At 42.5% G+C, this 20,399-nt stretch overlaps 1 protein-coding gene across 10 annotated transcripts in view; it reads left to right on the top strand.

The window, feature by feature from the left end:
* snap91a (synaptosome associated protein 91a) overlaps positions 1-5,290 on the top strand; it is a 204,328-nt gene extending 199,038 nt beyond the window's left edge. For 9 of the 10 annotated variants that reach the window (XM_063040866.1, XM_063040865.1, XM_063040864.1 and 6 more), the window contains one exon: positions 3,327-5,290. Coding sequence is in view for 1 of the 10 variants with exons in the window: in XM_063040869.1 (XP_062896939.1) it covers positions 3,327-3,344 (18 nt within the window). In the remaining 9 variants the exon portion in view is untranslated. The remainder of the gene's footprint in view (positions 1-3,326) is intronic. The other variant, XM_063040872.1, reaches the window with a different exon arrangement.
* The last annotated feature ends 15,109 nt before the right edge of the window (positions 5,291-20,399 follow it).

The following is a 20,399-nucleotide window of genomic DNA, read 5'->3' as shown; positions in this document are numbered from 1 at the left end:
CGTCATTTTTGTCCAGGTCATATCTTCCCCAGAAGAGATCCCAATGATCCAGAAATCTGAAACCCTGCCCCCTGCACCATTTCTTCAGCCATGCATTCTTCTGCCAAATCATCCTATTCCTGCCCTCACTGGCATATGGAGCAGGCAACAATCCGGAGATTACTGCCTTGGAGGTCCAGCTTTTCACCTTTCTGCCTACCTCCCTATATTCTCTCTTCAGGACCACCTCCCTTTTCCTACTTACGTTGTTGGTACCAATATGAACTTCTGGCCTCCCCCATTAAAATGATGCGCACCTGATCCAAGACATCCTTGACCCTGGCACTTGGAAGGCAATATACTGTACCATCCAGTTGTCTCTTTCACATAATCTTATAAACCTCCATCAGTTCTTCCCCTCAGCTTCCATCGCTCCAGGAAAAAAAAGCGACCTCTCCTTATAGCACATGCCAATCCAGGCAACATCCTGGTCAACCTCTTTTGCACCCTACTTAAGCCACAGTAAGTAGCAGAAGTGGGTGTTACAATCTGGAAGTGGGTATTACAATCATGGATATCATTTCATGCAGACTGGTTCCTCAAAAGGACAGGAACTTGTTCCTCAAAGGGACAGGAACTTATTGAGGCCACTCAGAGCTGAAAAAGAATGCATTTCTCCAGCATGTACGGAAACATGCATTCATATCAAACCTATACACTTCTTAAATTAACCAAAGGGTCACTGAATGTAATGAGCCACACATTCCTCTTAGAGAGTGCAGTATGGCATATATAGTCAGTCATGCACATACACGAGTTAAATTTTTATGCTTGATAGCTTGTTGCCTATGCAAACTGATAATGAGATGCAAAAGAAACTGGGCACCTTGGTTACAAGTGAATTCAAGTTCAAGTGTAATTGTCATTCAACCATACACGTGAATACAGTCAAAACAAAACAGCGTTCCTCTGGGGCCAAAGTGCAAAACACAGGACCAACAGTCACACACAGCTCAGCATTTATAGCACAAACAATCATGATAGTAGAAAAACATGCAGTTACAAAAAAGAATGTAAAAAGTAATAATGTAGCCAAATTTCCTGAGTGTCCTGGCTCGTAGATTGAAATTGGGTGAGCAGTAGTGTATTTCCTTAGCTGTAGTGAGACTGATTGTAGGAGCTGATGGGAAGGCGTGAATTTAAAAATGTATTGACGAACCGGAAGGAGTAAGCTGTACACCTCCATGGACCTGTCTATCACCCAAACAGATCATCACTGATCCTTTGCCTCAAGTCCACATTCTATTAGAATAAATAAGTCAGTTCAGTAACTAATGTAAATAAAGTAATAGTGATTGGATTGAGCAGGACAGCAAAAAAAAAAGAGTAATTAGTATGGGGAAAAAATGATCCACGATCTCTAACAATCCAAAAAAAAAGGAATTTTAATGCTTATTTTTTCTTACGTGCTCAGAGACCTGAAAGCAGTTTATAGCCATATTTGTGAGAAAGCTTGCTCTGATATGAGTAAGACTTAAAATTTGTGATGTTTGTATGTACTGTGCAGGTACAGCAACTAGGTACATGCCTTGTTGAGTAAAGCAGTGAGATGCGGTTTTTCTGAAAATCAACAGTGGCAAATTCAGTCCAGTCACTGGATTTGCAAGTTCATTGCAACATCTGTTCGTGCCTGAAATTGTTGTACCATTTGTACATAAATAATGGACAACATCATTGACCTTGCAATTCTTCTGACAAATTCTGGTCTATTATCTTGCATACTTTCATCTAATACTTGGACAGTCTTAGCCTAACATCTTGGCCTATGAATCAGAATGATAAGAGTCAAAGCTCTTCTTCACGGATGAGTGCATAATCAAGGTAATAAGTTATTGGACTTTCATGCAAGATAGTGGTGTTCCCATGTGTCCAATTGGATGCATGCACTAAAATAGAGATATGAAATGATGCTGGAAATCCAGAGCAACGCACACAAAATGCTGGAGGAACATGGCCATTCAGGCAGCCTCTATGAAAATGAATAAACAGTTGATGTTTTGGGCCAAGGCCCTTCATGAGAAATGGAAAGGAAGGAGGGAGAAGCCCTTCCCCCTACCTTCTTTTTCTAGCTTCTTCCCCCTTCCTTTCCAGTCCTGATGAAAGGTCTCAGCTCAAAACATCGATTGTTTATTAGTTTCCATAGATGCTGTGCTGAGTTCTATCAATATTATGGCCAGCTTTTATCCCTCAAGTCTTGTTCTCCATGTTGGAACTGACCTTGTATTTCAGAGTACCTTAATGCAATTAATTCCTTAAATTTGAAAAATGGGCCATGGTAATCCTGAAGAAAAGTCCATATTGTTTTTATTTTCTGAACTTCAGTAGAAGATCATGTCACAGTAACACAGTGGTTAGCGCTACGCTATTATAGCTCGGGGCATTGGAGTTCAGTTCCGACGCTGTATGTAAGTGGTTTGTATGTCCCTCCCGTGAAGCACACGGTTTGCTCCCACATTCCAAAGACCAAAGGTTAGTAGATTAATTGGTCATTGTAAATTGTCCTGTGATAAAGTTAGAGTTAAATAGGTGGGCTACAGGACTGGAAGGTTCTGTTCCTTTCTGTATCTCTAAATAAAAAAAAATAAGAAAATAATAGAAATGTACTCGATAATTGTTCGGTTACTTAAAGTAATATCGTGTATCTTCAAGTGATTCAACCAAACTATCCATACCAGTTGCTTCTGCATTTGAAATAAAAAAAAATTATGGCACGTTCCAAGATCTTGAAGTATAGAAGTGGATGAGCTTGAAATGTGGTCTCTCCCCCATATTTGTAACATTTACTAGGAGTGTTGTAGGTAAACAGCCCGAAGTGTTGTTGAGGATCCTTACCACCCGTCCCACAATCTCTTTGACCCACTACCATCAAGAAGCACCAGGACTTAGACTGCCAGACTACGTAACAGCTTCTTCCCTCTAACTGTGAGACTAATGATAACCTGCTAATAACACTGTGATACCCTGCCACCAGCAAGGTCTTGTCAAGGACAGCGAGCTATTTACTGTTTACCTGTGCTGTGCACTACATGCATTTTGAATTATATTTTCTTAATTTATGGTAATGTATTGTTTATTTTGTGTTGCGTGTGATATATGTTTAGTGGGTGTTCCTCCGGACCATTGCTGCATTTGGTTTGTACTTATGCACAGTCAGATGACAAACTTGAACTTAAAATGTGAAAAATATTAAAATTTTGCAATTACATGCTTACTCCAGGCTTGGATAAAAGCAGTGCTAAATTTAAAGCAGTGATCTGTCAGATCTCAATGTATGGTTTGCCTTGCAGCTGCCGTTCATGCAATGATGGGAACGCTGAAGGTGACAACAGTGGATATTCACTACTCCAAGCAATTCACCAGTCATGTTTCAATGCTTATTCAGACGTCCATATCGTAAAAGGTGTAGCACAACTGTGAAAGTAACCTTTAGGAATGTACTTTTTGATGTTATGCCCTAATTTATCAGAAATTGTCCATTTTGGATTGTGTTTTGCAACTTGAAAGATGGGTGTATCTGATGCCTTTTAGTGCTTCTCTGTACCTAATGATAACTTGGGTTGCAGAATCGCAGCTGTTGTGTATGAGCCACTTGGAGTAATGTATTCGTATTCTTGAAAGTGCTAATGTATATAATTTCACTGCAGAGCCTAGGATGACATGTCCGTTCTGTATACCTATTAGCTTATAGTCATGATTCTAGTAGCAATTTGCATATAAATTAATGTGCTTACACCCTCCCAATCTTCCAAGTCTGAAGTTTTGTCGGAAACAATACACAACTACAAAAAATTGGATAAAACACACAATCAGATTTTAAAAGAAGCATTTGTGCATTATTTTCAAAATTATTTATAATTCCTTTAAAAGTAATATAAAATTTGATGTTAAATTTCCATAGTCTTGCACTGATCTTGGCAAAAAAAGTATTACTGGGCAGAAATATGCTGCATACCAAGACAGAAAATGTTATCTAAATGTCATATTTATATCTATCAGTATGCAAAAATTGTTGTATTTAATTTCTTTTAAGTTACGTTATGTATTCTTTGTTTAATGGACCAGCAGTGAAGTATCAGACACTGGGAATGTTTACTTTAGAAAAGATGATAATAGGTTGATATTCTCGGATGTCTTACAGTTGGGGATCACAAACCATTTAATGCACTTTTTTGCTGTCCATAACCAGCTTTCATAGCTTTCTCCATCAGAAAATCATATCTGAGGTTTTGTTGATGTATTTTTGTCATTAAACTGTTGCCCTTAATTTTTTGTATGCAAGTGAGTAGTCTCAAACATTGCCCATCATCTCTTCTACACACCTGCACCTTTTAAAGAAATTTTATGTACTGTGCCGATCCCAGGGAAATGTCATATCGTTTGTGCAAACTGCTTGGCAAAAGGTGTAGCTACCAACGAAGGAGGTCACTGTTGATCAGTGGGATTAGTGTTCTCAGGCATGACAATTATTTTGTAAAAATGCTATGCAGTTTGAAAGTGTTTCCTTTATGTCTCTTTAGATCTGTCAATATCTATATAGTGTACCGTTCTAAGTAACTGTATCTGGAATTAATGTGGAGAAAAATACATATATTTAAAATATTACTCTTTTTATTTAAACTTGTTTGATTTTTCTCCTTGATCCAGTGCATGTATCCCCTTTGAGATGCAATAAATGCGTTGATCAAAGTAACTTTGGTAAAGTTTGGTTTGCTGAAACACAGATTTGGTGTGCAATTTTTAACTGTGAACTCTTTTGAATTGTTGAAAATGTAATTTGTAACAAGCTGAAATACTGGTCCTCATGGGTTATATCAGATCTTTTTTCCACTACAGTGAGGTTTCATGTGCTTTGGTGAAACAGCATATTCTGAGGTTTTGCCTTTGGTATCATAGGGCCATTTAATTCAACTTAGGTAGAAGAGAGGGGAAAATTAATTTACAACTTTGCTTTTGTTGATTCATTCTCTACAATTATTATCTGAGTAGGACCACCAGACTCTCAAACTATTACTTTCCCCAAGCAGTAAGGCTGATCAAACACCTCCAGCCACCAACCTCATCACTGCTTTATTATTTATTGTCAGTCACCTTATGTACAGCCTAGATAGACATACAATCAACCTATGTATATAAGCTATCATATGTATTGATATTTATTGTGTTTTTTATTATCATTATGATCTTTATGTTTTTTTGGTGCTGGAGTAACAATTATTTCATTCTCCTCTGCACTTGTGTACAGGAAATGACATTAAACAACCTTAAATATTGAATTACTACTATGTTATAGCATTTGAACAGGCTACAAAACACAAAATGCTGGAGGAACTCAGCAGGCCAGGCGACATCTATGGAAAAAAGTACAGTCGGCGTTTTGGGCTGAAACACTTTAGCAGAACTGGAGAGAAAAAGCTGAGGAGTAGCTTTAAAAGCTGGGGGGAGGGGAGAGAGACACCAGGTGATAGGTGAGACTTGGAGTGGGAGAGATGAAGTAAGGAGCTGGGAAGTTGATTGAAAGAGAGAGAAGGCCATGGACGAGCACCAGAGAGAGGCGAGTGGTGGGCAAGGAGATTAGTTGAGAGAGGGAAAAGGGGATGGGAAATAGTGAGGGGGGTTGGGGCTATTACTGGAAGATTAAGAAATCAATGTCCATGCCAGCAGATTGGAAGCTACCCAAACAGAAAATAAGGTGTTGTTCCTCCAGTCTAAATGTGGCCTTATCCTGACAGTGGAGGAGGCCATGGATGGACATATTGGAATGGGAATGGGAAGTGAAATTAAAATGGGTGGCCACTAGGAGATCCCACTTGGTCTGATGGACGGAGTGTAGATGCTCAGCGAAGTGGTCTTCCAATCAACGTCAGGTCTTACCGATATACGGGAGGCCACTCCAGGAGCACCGAACACAGTAAATGACCCCAACAGACTCACAGGTCAAGTGTCACCTCACCCAGAAGGACTGTTTAGGGCTCTAAATGGTAGTGAGAGAGGAGGTGTAGGGGTAGGTGTAGCACTTGTTCCACTTGTATGGGTAAGTGCCAGGAGGGAGATCAGTGGAGAGGGATGAATGGACAAGGGAGATCTAGCAGAAAGTGGGGGTTGGTAGGGAAAGATGTGCTTGGTGGTGGGATCCCATTGAAGGTGGTGGGAATTTTGGAGAATTATGAGCTGGATGCGGAGGCTGGTGGGGTGGTAGATAAGGACAAGTGGAACCCTATCCCTGGTAGAGTGGTGGGAGGATGGGGTAAGAGCAGACATGTGTGAAATGGAAGAGATATGGTTGAGGGCAGCGTTGATAGTGGAGGAAGGGAAGTGCCTTTCTTTGAAAAAGGAGGACATCTTCGTTCTAGAATGAAAAAAACTCGTGAGAGCAGATGTGGCAGAGACGGAGGAGTTGGGAGAAATGGATGGCATTTTTACAAGTAGCAGGGTGGAACGAGGTATAGTCCAGGTAGATGTGAGAGTCTGTGGGTTTGTCATAGACATCGGTGGATAAGCTGTCTCCAGAGATAGAGACAGTGAGATGGAGAGCAGGAAGGGAGGTGCCACTTCCAATGGCATCCTGTCACCAAGCACATCTTGCCAAAAGTCAAGCTAACCACTTCTGATAATGCAACACACACAAAATGCTGGAGCAACTCAGCTGGTCATGCAGCTTCTATTAAATGAATGAACAGTTGATGTTTTGGATCAAGACCTTTCATCCAGACTGGACAGGAATGGAGAAGGAAGACAATAAAAAGGAGGGTAAGTAGGTAAGTTCATTCCTTATTTCTTATTCTGAATTAAATCTAGAAAGAACAGGGGGTTATGTCTGCAGAGCCAGTGTTCTGTTCTGGGTGTAAGATATGGGATTTCCAGGAGACTTCCAGCTTCCTGATGGCCACGTCTGCACCAGGTGCATGGAGATGCAGCTCTTTAGAAACCATGTTAGGGAACTGGAGCTGCAGCTCAATTACCTTCTCCTTGTTAAGGGAAAGTGAAGCAGTGATAGACAGGAGCTACAGGGAGGTAGTCACCCCAAGGCTACAGGAGACAGATAAATGGGTGACTGTCAGAAGGGAGAACATCAGGTAGTCCCTCTCAACAATAAGTACACAATTTTTAGTACTGTTAAAAGAGGGCGACATCCCTGGGAGAAGCAACAGCGGCTGTGCCTCTGGCCCTATGGCCCAGAAGGGGAGGGAGCTGAAGAGGATGGCAGCAGTGATAGGGGACTCTATAGTCAGGGGGACAGTTAGGCGATTCTGGGGACGTGAAAAGGAAACAGATGGTAGTTTGCCTCCCAGGTGCCAGGGTCAGCCATGTTTCTGGATGCATCCACAATCTTCTGGAAAGGGAGGGTGAGCAGCCAGAAGCCATGGTACATATTGGTACCAATGACATGGGTAGAAAAAGAGAGGAGATCCTGGAAAAAAAAAATACAGGGAGTTAGGAAGGAAGCTGAGAAGCAGGACCTCAAGGGTAGTAATCTCGGAATTGCTGCCTGTGCCACGCGACAGTGAGGATAGGAATAAAATGAAGCGGCAAATAAATGTGTGGCTGAAGAATAGGAGCAGGGATTCAGATTTCTGGATAATTGGGAACTCTGGGACAGGTAGGACCTGTACAAAAGGATTGAGTTGCATTTGAATCAGAGAGAGGGACCAATATTCTTACGGGCAAGTTTACTACAGCCATTGGGAGTGGCTTAAACTAATATGGGAGAGGGATGGGAACCTTTATGGTAGAGCTGAGGGTGAGCCAGTAGGTTTACAAGTAGTTGATGGATGTAACATGAACAATAAGGAAGGATAAGCCAATAATTGGTTTCAAATGCAGGCAGAGCAAAGAGTTAAATTACCACTGAGGCAACATTCTAAAGGGCAAAGAATGCACGACTGAAGGTGCTGTATTTAAATACATGTAATATTCAAAATAAGGTGGATGAACTCATGGCACAATTAGAGATTGGTTGGTATGCAGTTATAATGGGTGACTTCAATCTACATGTAGACTGGGTGAACCAAATTGGTAAAGGTGCTGAGGAAGAGGATTTCTTGGAATGTATGCGGGATGGTTTTTTGAACCAACATGTCGAGGAACCGACTAGAGAGCAGGCTATTCTGGACTGGGTTTTGAGCAATGAGGAAGGGTTAATTAGCGATCTTGTCGTGAGAGGCCCCTTGGGTAAGAGTGACCATAATATGGTGGAATTCTTCATTAAGATGGAGAGTGACATAGTTAATTCAGAAACAAAGGTTCTGAACTTAAAGAGGGGTGACTTTGAAGGTATGAGACGTGAATTAGCTAAGATAGACTGGCAAATGACACTTAAAGGATTGACGGTGGATATGCAATGGCAAGCATTTAAAGATTGCATGGATGAACTACAACAATTGTTCATTCCAGTTTGGCAAAAGAATAAATCAAGGAAGGTAGTGCACCCGTGGCTGACAAGAGAAATTAGGGATAGTATCAATTCCAAAGAAGAAGCATACAAATTAGCCAGAGAAAGTGGCTCACCTGAGGACTGGGAGAAATTCAGAGTTCAGCAGAGGAGGACAAAGGGCTTAATTAGGAAGGGGAAAAAAGATTATGAGAGAAAACTGGCAGGGAACATAAAAACGGACTGTAAAAGCTTTTATAGATATGTAAAAAGGAAAAGACTGGTAAAGACAAATGTAGGTCCCCTGCAGACAGAAACAGGCGAATTGATTATGGGGAGCAAGGACATGGCAGACCAATTGAATAATTACTTTGGTTCTGTCTTCACTAAGGAGGACATAAATAATCTTCCAGAAATAGTAAGGGACAGAGGGTCCAGTGAGATGGAGGAACTGAGCGAAATACATGTTAGTAGGGAAGTAGTGTTAGGTAAATTGAAGGGATTGAAGGCAGATAAATCCCCAGGGCCAGATGGTCTGCATCCTAGAGTGCTTAAAGAAGTAGCCCAAGAAATAGTGGATGCATTAGTGATAATTTTTCAAAACTCGTTAGATTCTGGACTAGTTCCTGAGGATTGGAGGGTGGCTAATGTAACCCCACTTTTTAAAAAAGGAGGGAGAGAGAAACCGGGGAATTATAGACCGGTTAGCCTAACATCGGTGGTGGGGAAACTGCTGGAGTCAGTTATCAAGGATGTGATAACAGCACATTTGGAAAGCGGTGAAATGATCGGACAAAGTCAGCATGGATTTGTGAAAGGAAAATCATGTCTGACGAATCTCATAGAATTTTTTGAGGATGTAACTAGTAGAGTGGATAGGGGAGAACCAGTGGATGTGGTATATTTGGATTTTCAAAAGGCTTTTGACAAGGTCCCACACAGGAGATTAGTGTGCAAACTTAAAGCACACGGTATTGGGGGTAAGGTATTGGTGTGGGTGGAGAATTGGTTAGCAGACAGGAAGCAAAGAGTGGGAATAAACGGGACCTTTTCAGAATGGCAGGCGGTGACTAGTGGGGTACCGCAAGGCTCAGTGCTGGGACCCCAGTTGTTTACAATATATATTAATGACTTGGATGAGGGAATTAAATGCAGCATCTCCAAGTTTGCGGATGACACGAAGCTGGGTGGCAGTGTTAGCAGTCAGGAGGATGCTAAGAGGATGCAGGGTGACTTGGATAGGTTGGGTGAGTGGGCAAATTCATGGCAGATGCAATTTAATGTGGATAAATGTGAAGTTATCCACTTTGGTGGCAAAAATAGGAAAACAGATTATTATCTGAATGGTGGCCGATTAGGAAAAGGGGAGGCGCAACGAGATCTGGGTGTCATTATACACCAGTCATTGAAAGTGGGCATGCAGGTACAGCAGGCGGTGAAAAAGGCGAATGGTATGCTGGCATTTATAGCGAGAGGATTCGAGTACAGGAGCAGGGAGGTACTACTGCAGTTGTACAAGGCCTTGGTGAGACCACACCTGGAGTATTGTGTGCAGTTTTGGTCCCCTAATCTGAGGAAAGACATCTTTGCCATAGAGGGAGTACAAAGAAGGTTCACCAGATTGATTCCTGGGATGGCAGGACTTTCATATGAAGAAAGACTGGATGAATTGGGCTTGTACTCGTTGGAATTTAGAAGATTGAGGGGGGATCTGATTGAAACGTATAAGATCCTAAAGGGATTGGACAGGCTAGATGCAGGAAGATTGTTCCCGATGTTGGGGAAGTCCAGAACGAGGGGTCACAGTTTGAGGATAGAGGGGAAGCCTTTTAGGACCGAGATTAGGAAAAACTTCTTCACACAGAGAGTGGTGAATCTGTGGAATTCTCTGCCACAGGAAACTGTTGAGGGCAGTTCATTGGCTATATTTAAGAGGGAGTTAGATATGGCCCTTGTGGCTACGGGGGTCAGGGGGTATGGAGGGAAGGCTGGGGCGGGGTTCTGAGTTGGATGATCAGCCATGATCATAATAAATGGCGGTGCAGGCTTGAAGGGCCGAATGGCCTACTCCACCTATTTTCTATGTTTCTATGACATAGTGGGCATCACTGAGTCGTGGCTGAAAGAAAGCCATAGTTGGGAGCTTAAAATCAAAGAATGTACTTTGTATTGAAAGGACATGCAGGAAGCCATAGGTGGTGGTATGGTTCTGTTGGTAACAGATGGAATTGCATCTTTAGAAAGAGATGGCATAGGGTCAGAGAATGTCAGATCTTTGTGGGTGGAGTTTAAAAAAAAACATGGGAATTATATATTGAGATTGCAAAGGAAGCTGGAAAAGGCATGTAATAAAGGTAATGACACAATTGTAATGGGGGACTTCAATATGCAAGGGGATTGGGAAAATCGGGTTGGTGTCAGATCACAAGAGAGGGAATTTGTTGAATGCCTATGAGATGGCTTTTTAGAGCAGCTTGAGCTTGAGTCTACTTGGGGAAAGGCTATCTTAGATTAGGTGTTGTGTAATCTGATCTTATTAGGGAGCTTAATGTAAAGGAATCTTTAGGAGATAGTGATCATAATATGATTGAATTTGTACTGTAATTTGAGAGGGAGAAGAAAAAGTCATACATATCAATATCACAATGGAATAAAAGGAATTAGAAGCATGAGAGAGGAACTCGCCTGAGTGGATTGGAGGAGGGTACTGGTGGAGATGATTGCAGAACAGAGGTGGCTGAGGTTTCTGGGAATCGGTCACAAGGCACAAGATAGATAAGTCCCACAGAACAAGTTCTAAAATGGCAGGGATAGGCAACTGCAGCTGACTTAGGAAATTAAGGACAGCATAAAAGCCAAGGAAAGGGCATGTAAGTAGCAAATGTGAGTGGGAAGTTGGATGATTAGGAAGCTTTGAAAACCCAACAACAGGCAACTAAAAATGTTATAGGGGAAAAGATGAAATATGAGGGAAAGCTAGCCAATAATATAAAGCAGGATACTAGAAGTTTTTTCAGTTATATAAAGAGTAAAAGGGAGGTAAGAATTGATATTGGACCACTGGAAAATGATGCTGTTGAGGTAGTAATGGGGGACAAAGAAATGGCAGGTGAACTTAATGGGTACTTTGCATCTATCTTCACTGTGGAAGATACTAACAGTGTGCTGGAGGTCAGTAAGTGTCAGGGAGCAGGAGTGAGTGCCATTGCTATTACAAAGGATAAAGTGCTAGGCAGACTGAAAGGTCTTAAGGTGGATAAGTCACCTGGTCCAGATGGACTACATCCCAGAGTCCTGAGAGAGGTTGCTGAAGAAATAATGGATGTATTGGTCATGATCTTTCAGGAATTGCTTAATTCTGGCATGGTCCCAGAGGACTGGAAGGTTGCAAATGTTACTCCACTCTTAAGAAGGGAGGAAGGAAAAAGAAAGGAAATTGTAGGCTAATTAGCATAACCTCAGTGGTTGGGAAAGTGTTGAAGAATATTATCAAGGATGAGGTTTTGTGGTGCTTGGAGACTAATGACAAAGTAAGTCAAAGTCAGCATGGTTTCTGTAAAGGGAAATCTTGCCTGACAAATCGGTTCGAATTCTTTGAGGAAGTAACAAGCAGAGTGGACAAAGGAGAAGCAGTGGATGTCATTTACTTGGATTTTCAGAAGGTGTTTGATAAGGTGCCACACATGAGGTTGCCTAACAAGATATAATCCTATGGTGTTACAGGAAAGATACTGACATAGTTAGAGAAATGGCTGACAGGTAGGAGGCAGCGAGTGGGAATAAAGGAGGTCTTTTCTAGTTGGCTGTCAGTGACTAATAGTGTTCCTTGGGTCAGTATTGGGACTGCTACTTTTTGCATTGTTTGTCAGTGATTTAGATCATGGAATTGATGTCTTTGTGGTGAAGATAGGTGAAGGGGTAGGTAGTGCTGAGGAAGCAATGTGATTGCAGCGGGACAAATAGGAAGAATGGGCAAAAATGTGGCAGATGGAATACAGTGTTGGGGAAGTGTATGATAATGTATTTTGATAAAAGGAACAATCGTGCAGACTATTATCTAAGTGCAGAGAAAATTCGAACATCAGAGGCGCAGAGGGATTTGGGAGTCCTTGTACAAGAGTCCTAGAAGATTAATTTACAGGTCGAGTCTGTGGTAAAGAAGGTAAATGCAATGTTGGCATTTATTTCAAGTGGACTAGGTTATAAAAGCAAGGAGATAATGCTGAGCCTTTATAAGACACTAGTCAGGCTTCACTTGGTGTATTGTCAACAGTTTTGGGCCCCATATCTCAGAAAAGATGTGTTGTCCTTGGAGAAAGTCCTGAGGAGGTTCACAAAGATGATTCCGTGAATGAAGGCATTAACATATGAAGAGAGTTGAGCAGCTTTGGGCCTGTACTCACTAGAATTTAGAAAAATACACAAGGATCTCTTTGAAACCTACCGAATGTTGAAAGGACTATATAGGGTGGATGTGAAGAGGATGTGTCCTGTGGTGGGGGTATCCTGAACTAGAGGGCACAACCTCAACATTGAGGGGCAACCTTTTAGAAGAGAGCTAAGGAGGAATTATTTTAGCCAGACCATGTTGAATCTGTGGAATGCTCTACCACAGACTGCAGTGGAGGTCAAGTCCATGCGTATATTTAAGGTGGAAGTTGATTGTTTCTTGATTGGTCAGGGCATCAAAGGATATGCGAGAAGGCAGATGTATGGGGTTGAGTGGGATCTGGGATCAGCCATGATGGAATGGCGGAGCAGACTCGATGGGCTGAATGGCCTAATTCTGCTCCTATGTCTTATATGACCATAGCTAGAAGGTGACAGGCGAATCCAGGTGGGTAGTGAAGGTAAAGGGCTGGAGAGGAAGGAATACGATAAGAGAGGAGAGTGGACCTTAGGAGGAGGGGACCCGGGGGAAGTGATAGACCAATATAGAGGGGGCCACATCGGGAGCACTAGTCACAATGGACAACACTAGTAGATATGTAGGTGAAGTGTTGCCTCACCTGGAAAGACTGTTTGGGGCCCTGAATGGAGGTGAGGGAGGAGGTAAATAGACAGGTGTACCACTTTGCAGGGATGAGAGAATGTAAATACATTGGGTGGTAGGATCTGTTTGGAGATGGCGGAAGTTGCGGAGAATGATGTGTTGGATGCAGAGGTTAGTGGGGTGGTAGGTGAGGACCCGTCACAGTACTATAATACTGTTTACATTGCAAATGCATGTGGTATTTATGCACGCTTTATTCCACAGCCCTAGTTAAACGTCTAGCTTTGGTCATAGTGTCATACAGCATGGAAGCACACCCTTTGGCCCAACTGCTCCATGCTGACCTAAGATGGCCACACTTGCTCATGAATGTAGAGCAGTAGAACACAGCACTTTGGCCTGTGATGTTGTGCCAACTTATGAATCTTTCCTCCCTCATAGCCCAAAACCCTCCATATTTTTTTTCATCCATCTGCTCCAATGTCATGTATCTGATGTAATCTCTGGCTGTGCACTCGATCAATTTTTACACCCCTGTTAAGTCACCTCTCATCCTCCTCTACTCCAAAGAGAAAAGCCCCAACTTGCTCAACCTATCCTCATAAGACATGCACTCTGATCCTGGCAGCATCCTAGTAACTCTCCTTTGCACTCTTTCTAAAGCTTCCGCCTCCTTCATATAATGAGGCAGCTAGAACTGAACACACCACTCTAAGTGTGGGCTAGCTACAGTTTTACAGTGCCACAACATTACCTTTTGAACTCAATCCTCACCTCCACTTCCTCATCCGTTTATAGAAATCACAAAGAGCAGGGGTCCAAGTGTCTTTTTAAATGTTAACTTAACCTGCCCACAACCTGTTCCTCCAGCAGTTCATTACAGGTACTCACATTCTTTATAATTGTTGAATGCTGCTCTTGGTGCATGTCACACTAACATGCCACAGCAAATTCCCCAATGCATGGCAGTGTGTATGGCGAATAAAGCTGACCCTGGACCCTTTTAAGTTGTGGAAAGGGGAAGGAAGAAGAATACAGAGTATATCAGAGACAGCGTGGAGCTCAAGAGAAACTGAGTGATTTGGATGTGAGGCTGCTGTTTCCAAGCGGGCTGTGCAGATTTGTTGACGGCAGCTTAAACTATCTAGAGGAAGTGCAATTAGAGGGAGATGGATAACGGCACTCATGGATGAGAACTTCTGGTGCCCTCTCACATCCAAAAAACAAACTGTCCTCTGTTTTCTTACTGAAACTCCTGCCAGCAATAGTTCAACAGAGTCCTCTGTCCTGGGCCAGGCTTTCAAGTTGTCCCAGGTGTAGCCCATTTTCTTGCCTTCATCCCAGAGATGGAGATTCTGTAGCTCTGTTTTTTTTTTAACAGGATGGGGTTGCTAGCCCCGTGCCCAACCCACCTCCTTTTACAGCCGGGCTTGGGACTGTGTATGGGGGAGTTGTCCTGTGATCAGGCTAGGGTTAAGTAGGTGGGTTGCTGGGTGGTGTGGCTTGTTGGGCCGGAAGGGTGGGTTTCCGTGCTGTATCTCTAAATGAATAACATGGGAGAGGGATGGGGTGCAATGCTAAGACAGAAGCAGAACTTGCTGGTTGCTGGATATCTGAAGTAAAAGAATATTGGAAAGGATACTTTTTTTTAAAGATACAGCACAATAACTGGCCCTTCCGGCCCAATGAGCCCAAGCCACCCAATTACACCCATGTGACCATTTACCAGCTAACCAGTACGTCTTAGGAATATGGGAGGAAACCCACACGACTCAGGGGTAATGAAAAAACTCCTTGCAGACAGCAGCAGAATTGAACCCAGGCCGCTGACCACCATTACGCTGCCATACCTCCCCACATCTCTGGGAGAACAGCACTTAACACTACAAGTACATTGAACAGGCCAGTTCTGATACAAGCCAGAAAGGGCAAAGAACTAAAATTGCTGAATTCAGTGCAGAGTTCTTCTTTCTTCCCCATCGCGCCCCCACTTTTCTTTGCAGAATGTGGATATACTGGGGAATTACAGCATTTACATGTACTCTGTAAATTCCCTGAACACGGATCAACACAAGGTACCCACATTGGATACGGAATTACATAGAGCTGAAGTCAATAGGACAACAGTTTTTCCCCTTGTAATTGTGAACTAGATCGATTTTTATAACAAGTAGTTTCATGATCTTTGTCACCGAGACCAAGTTTTGCCTTTCAATTCCAGGCTTAATTAATAAACTAGAATTTAAGCTACCCAGCTGCCATGGGTACATTTCAGTTCGTATTCTTCTATTCCAATGACTATAGCACAATGGGGCGCCATGGTAGGGCGGTGCTTGGGGTGTGGGAGTTCAGAGTTCAATTCCGGTGACCTCCATAAAGAGATCGTCCATCCACTCCATGGATGCGTGTGTTTCCTCCGGATGCTCCAGTTTCCTCCCACAGTCCAAAGACATACCGGTTAGTAGGTTAATTAGTCATTGTAAGTTGTCCCGTGATAAGGCTAGGGTTAAATAGTTGTTAGCAGTGCAACTCGTTCGGTTGGATTATCTCGAAATAAATAAAGCAATGCTGCCATATGGGTGTGTGTGTATATTGTTAATAGCTGGTATCAGGACAGTTGAACCAGAGCTACCATGGCAGCTGGGTGGCTTAAATTCTAGTTTATTAATTAAGCCTGGAATTAAAAGTCGCCTTTAAGCCCAGGGCTGTCCATTTGGACATTTCAATGCAGTTCTTCACAGCTTGGTTCCCCGTGAAGGAGGAGTTCCTTTCTTGCTAATTAAATGGGTTTCATGCCAGCGGAAAATATTTCTCCATCTCCTTAAAATTGTCATGTGGAGATAATGCAAAAAGAATGATATCTGCAGCTGTCAATAAAATATCTGAATCACATATGACTGCAAAATTGTCTTCATCTTCAAAGAAGCACTTAACTGGCTGCAGAAACCTTTTGAACTCATGTTTATCATTAGGATTGGTAGGCTGTTGTCTTACTTTAGTTTGGTGAGATTGTTGCAAGAATTTTCCTTTCAAAAACAGTAATAGATTATTCAAAACTTTTATTTAGAGATAGAGGGTGGAACGGGCCTTTCCGGCCCAACGAGCTACGCTGTGCAGCAACCCATCTATTTAACCCTGGCCAAATCACAGGGAATTCTATGATGACCAATCGGCCTACTAACCAGCTACTCTTTGGAATGTAGGAAGAAACCGGGGCACCCACGGGAAACCCATGCATTAGCAGGGCGAACATGGGAACTCCTTCCAGACAGAGGTGGAATTAAAGACTGAACTCCAGAACAGCCCAAGCTCTAATAGCGTTTATAAAAGGTTCCCTGTTCCCCGTTGGCACCACTAGCGTCTAATAATGACGATGTGGCCAAATGGCATCGAGGCTTTTATTCAGTATGGTATTTTATGACCTTAGTGCCTTGCTGCTGAGGCATTATTGCCTAAGAGCTGTTCAGATGCAATGGATCTTATGTTCCATTGAACAAAACCATTAAAAAGCCAGTGAGAAAATAACATTCACGATAATAAATGCTCAGTCATTTGGATGGTCTTGATAGCTGGTCTACAAGGAAAATTACTGACCAACTAGTCACTGATTTAGATACAATAGAAAGAGAATATAAACTGCATCTCTTGTTTGAATTAAAAAATGGGTAGTTTCCCGTGATGTTTTTCAAGATTTCATGTTTTAGCCTTGACTTTCTGTGAAACTTCCTGTGGTTCAGTTCCCATCATTTGTTCCAGAGACAAGCCTTCAGTGTCTGTGTTGTTTATTGTCTGTGATGGTATCTTGGATGAAATTGACTGTGACAGCCCTTTCAATTGTTGTAGAGTGTCCTGTAGGACTATGCAGGGCCAATCCATTCATCTCGGTTCATTTTATTCCATTTAGAGATACAATGAGAAACAAGCCCTCCGAGCCTTGCTCCCAACAACCCTTGATAGCCCCCCAGATTAACCCTAGCTTAATCATAGGACAATTTACAATGACCAATTAACCTACTAACTGGTACGTCTGTGGACTGTGGAAAGAAACAGGAGCATCCGGAGGAAATCCACGCAGTCACGGGGAGGACGTAGAGACTCCTCACAGAGGTCGCTAGGATGAAACTCCGAATTCCGAAGACCCTGAGCTGTAACAGCAACATGCTAACTGCTTCACTAGTGTGGCACCCTTTAAACAGTTATTCCTAAGAAAGCTCAAATTACAGTATCCAATTGTATTCTGTTGCCCGTGTACACAATTATATGATGTATCTTCCTGAATTACAAATCTCTCCAGATCGTCAAATACCTAATTTGCTGTAAAACATTTTGAACTACCCTAAAGGCTTAGAAGATACTGTAGAGAAGAAAGTTTTTATTGCTTTTTTCTCTTAATTTTTTAGAGATCAGCACGGTAACAGTCCCTTCTGGTTCAAAGAGCCTGTGTCGCCCATTTACACCCATGTGACCAGCTAACCAACTAACATCTTTGGACTGTGGGAGGAAACTGAAGCACCTGGAGGAGCACTCAGTCACGGGGGGAACGTGCAAACTCCTTACGTACAGCGGTGGAACTGAAACCGGGTCTCTGGTGCTGTAACATCATCACACTAGGCGCTATGCTAACCGCTATGCAGTCACGCCACACCTTCCGAAATATTCAAAGTAGGATTTCTTCTCTCAGGATGCATAGGAAAAAGTAGGAAATTCCCATATTTAGTTTGATCACTTTCTTAAATTGCACATTTGAGATTTTGAATTTCAAGGAAGTCTCTTTTTTAAATACTGTAATTCCCTCTGGCTTGGTTTGCACCTCATTCATCAATCCAAACATGTACTCGATCGGTGCCATTTGTACAAAGTAGCACAATAATTAAAGACTTCAACAGTACTACCAAAACCTAGCACTTCAATTGCCAAGGACAAAAATGACAGCAGGTGCAAGGAAGGGTCAGGTGGTATACTATCCTGCAAAGGACAGAGGTTCCTTCCAAATCCTGGGTTTACAATAGATATACAAGGTTCCTTAAGGTCATTATAGCCCAGTGGTAGTGGGGAGAAACTCCCACTGTCCATCAAATGCTGTGCATCTCAAATAGCCTCTGACAACCAAGTCCAGCTCCGGGCCTTCATGTGTAATTTAGTCACTAAGCCCAGCGGAATCATTTCTACAGACAGGAGGAGGGGCAAAGGTGGTTTACTGGAGCTTTAAAGCCAGTTGCTTCGGGCAGATGGAGTTCGTCAGCCGGGGTTCCAGCTCCTCCAGGAGAAGGAAAGCTCTGATCTCAAACCTCCACTGTCTTGTGGCTATACCCACCCATGGGGAAGGCTTCGGGAGTAAACCCCGGGGGAACATCCAGAGCTAGAGTCCCTGCGGCAGTCCTACATTGAGTTGAACTCTGACTGGCAACTCCTGTGATGCTGCTGGTGGCAGACTGCATCGGCCTCTGCCGTTCCTTTGGATTCATCAGCCGTGTGGAGAGGGGCAGCCTGCTCTCCGTATCGTACTGCCCTGACCGGTGTACTGACATATGTATCATGTAGACAGCTAGGAAACAACATCCATGGTCAACTTTGACCAACAGAGGGTTAACAACTGGTGTAACTCGAGAACAGAAGAGTACAGGTAACTCAAATAGTGATATATACGTATGCTTGTATTTACACACATTTCATTCCATATCCATACTTTAACCTCTAAATTTCTGTTATATTACTCTTTATAATTGTTGAATTTTGTCGATATTGTTGCATGTCTCGTCCTGAGCAATATACCACAGCACAGCATTAAAACCTTGATAAACTTCTATATATGCACAGTGGGGTGTATTGCATCTTGACCTGATATGGAAGCACAAATGCCCTTGAACAGAAAAGCCAACCGTAAGCAGTGGATGCAGCCCAGTCTACCACAGGTAAAGCCCTCCCCACCATTGAGCACCTCTACAAGAAGCACTGTTGCAGGAAAGCGGCGTCCACCATCAGGGAGCCCCCCACCCCACCCCACCCCACCATCCAGGCCATGCTCTCTTCTCGCTGTTGTCATTAGGAAGGAAGTCCAACAGCACCAGATTCAGTAGCAGTTATTATCCCTCAACCAGAGGGGATAACTTCACTCATATTCACCCACCCCAGCACTGATTCCACAACCTATCAAGGACTTTCAAGGACTCTTCGTCTCTCGTTCTGGTTATTAATTTATTATTATTGCATCTTTTTCTTTTTGTATTTGCACAGTTGGTTGTTTTTTGCACAGTTTGCTTATCCATCTCTGTGTGCAGTTCTTCACTGATTCTGTTGTTTCTTACTATACACTCTGTTTACCGAGATTATGCACAAGAAAACTAATATGTTGGACACAGTATATGTACTTTGATAATAAAATTACTTTGAACTTTGAATTTCAGAAACATGTAAGCGTATATGGTGAATAAATCTGATCCTTGATAATGATGCCTTGAAGAGCAGAATATAGATACATTGAAAAGTATAGCAAATCAATTGTGACATGATAGTTAAGTGACTGAACTTAAAAAAAATCTCTGACGGTACACAAGTGTGTAAGCAGGTTATTTAGTAGTTTTACCTTATGGTTTCTTATGGGACTAGGACGGCTATGTAAACAAAAAGCCCAGAGTCAGATTTATTAACACTGACGCATGTCATGATGTTTATGGTCTTGTGGCCGGGGTACAGAGTAATACATTACTGTAGGTTACAATAAGAAATAATTCAGAAAATAAATAGGCTGTGCAAAAAGTGAAGTAATGTTCATGGATTCATGGACCGTTCAGAAATCTGATGGTGGAGGGGAAGAAGCTGCTCCTAATAATGTTGAGTGTGTGTCTTCAGGCTCCTGTACCTCATATCTGATGGTAGCAAAATATCTTTATTACAAGTTCAGCACTGCAACATATACAAATGATGGACATACCCCCAGAACATTGCCAGGCATTCTGCCCGGGCAGATACCTTCGCCACCCATTTCCAGGACCCACAGAT

Source organism: Mobula hypostoma, chromosome 2, assembly GCF_963921235.1.
Source record: "Mobula hypostoma chromosome 2, sMobHyp1.1, whole genome shotgun sequence".
NCBI lineage: Eukaryota > Metazoa > Chordata > Chondrichthyes > Myliobatiformes > Myliobatidae > Mobula > Mobula hypostoma.
This window is presented reverse-complemented; position numbering and strand designations above follow the sequence as displayed.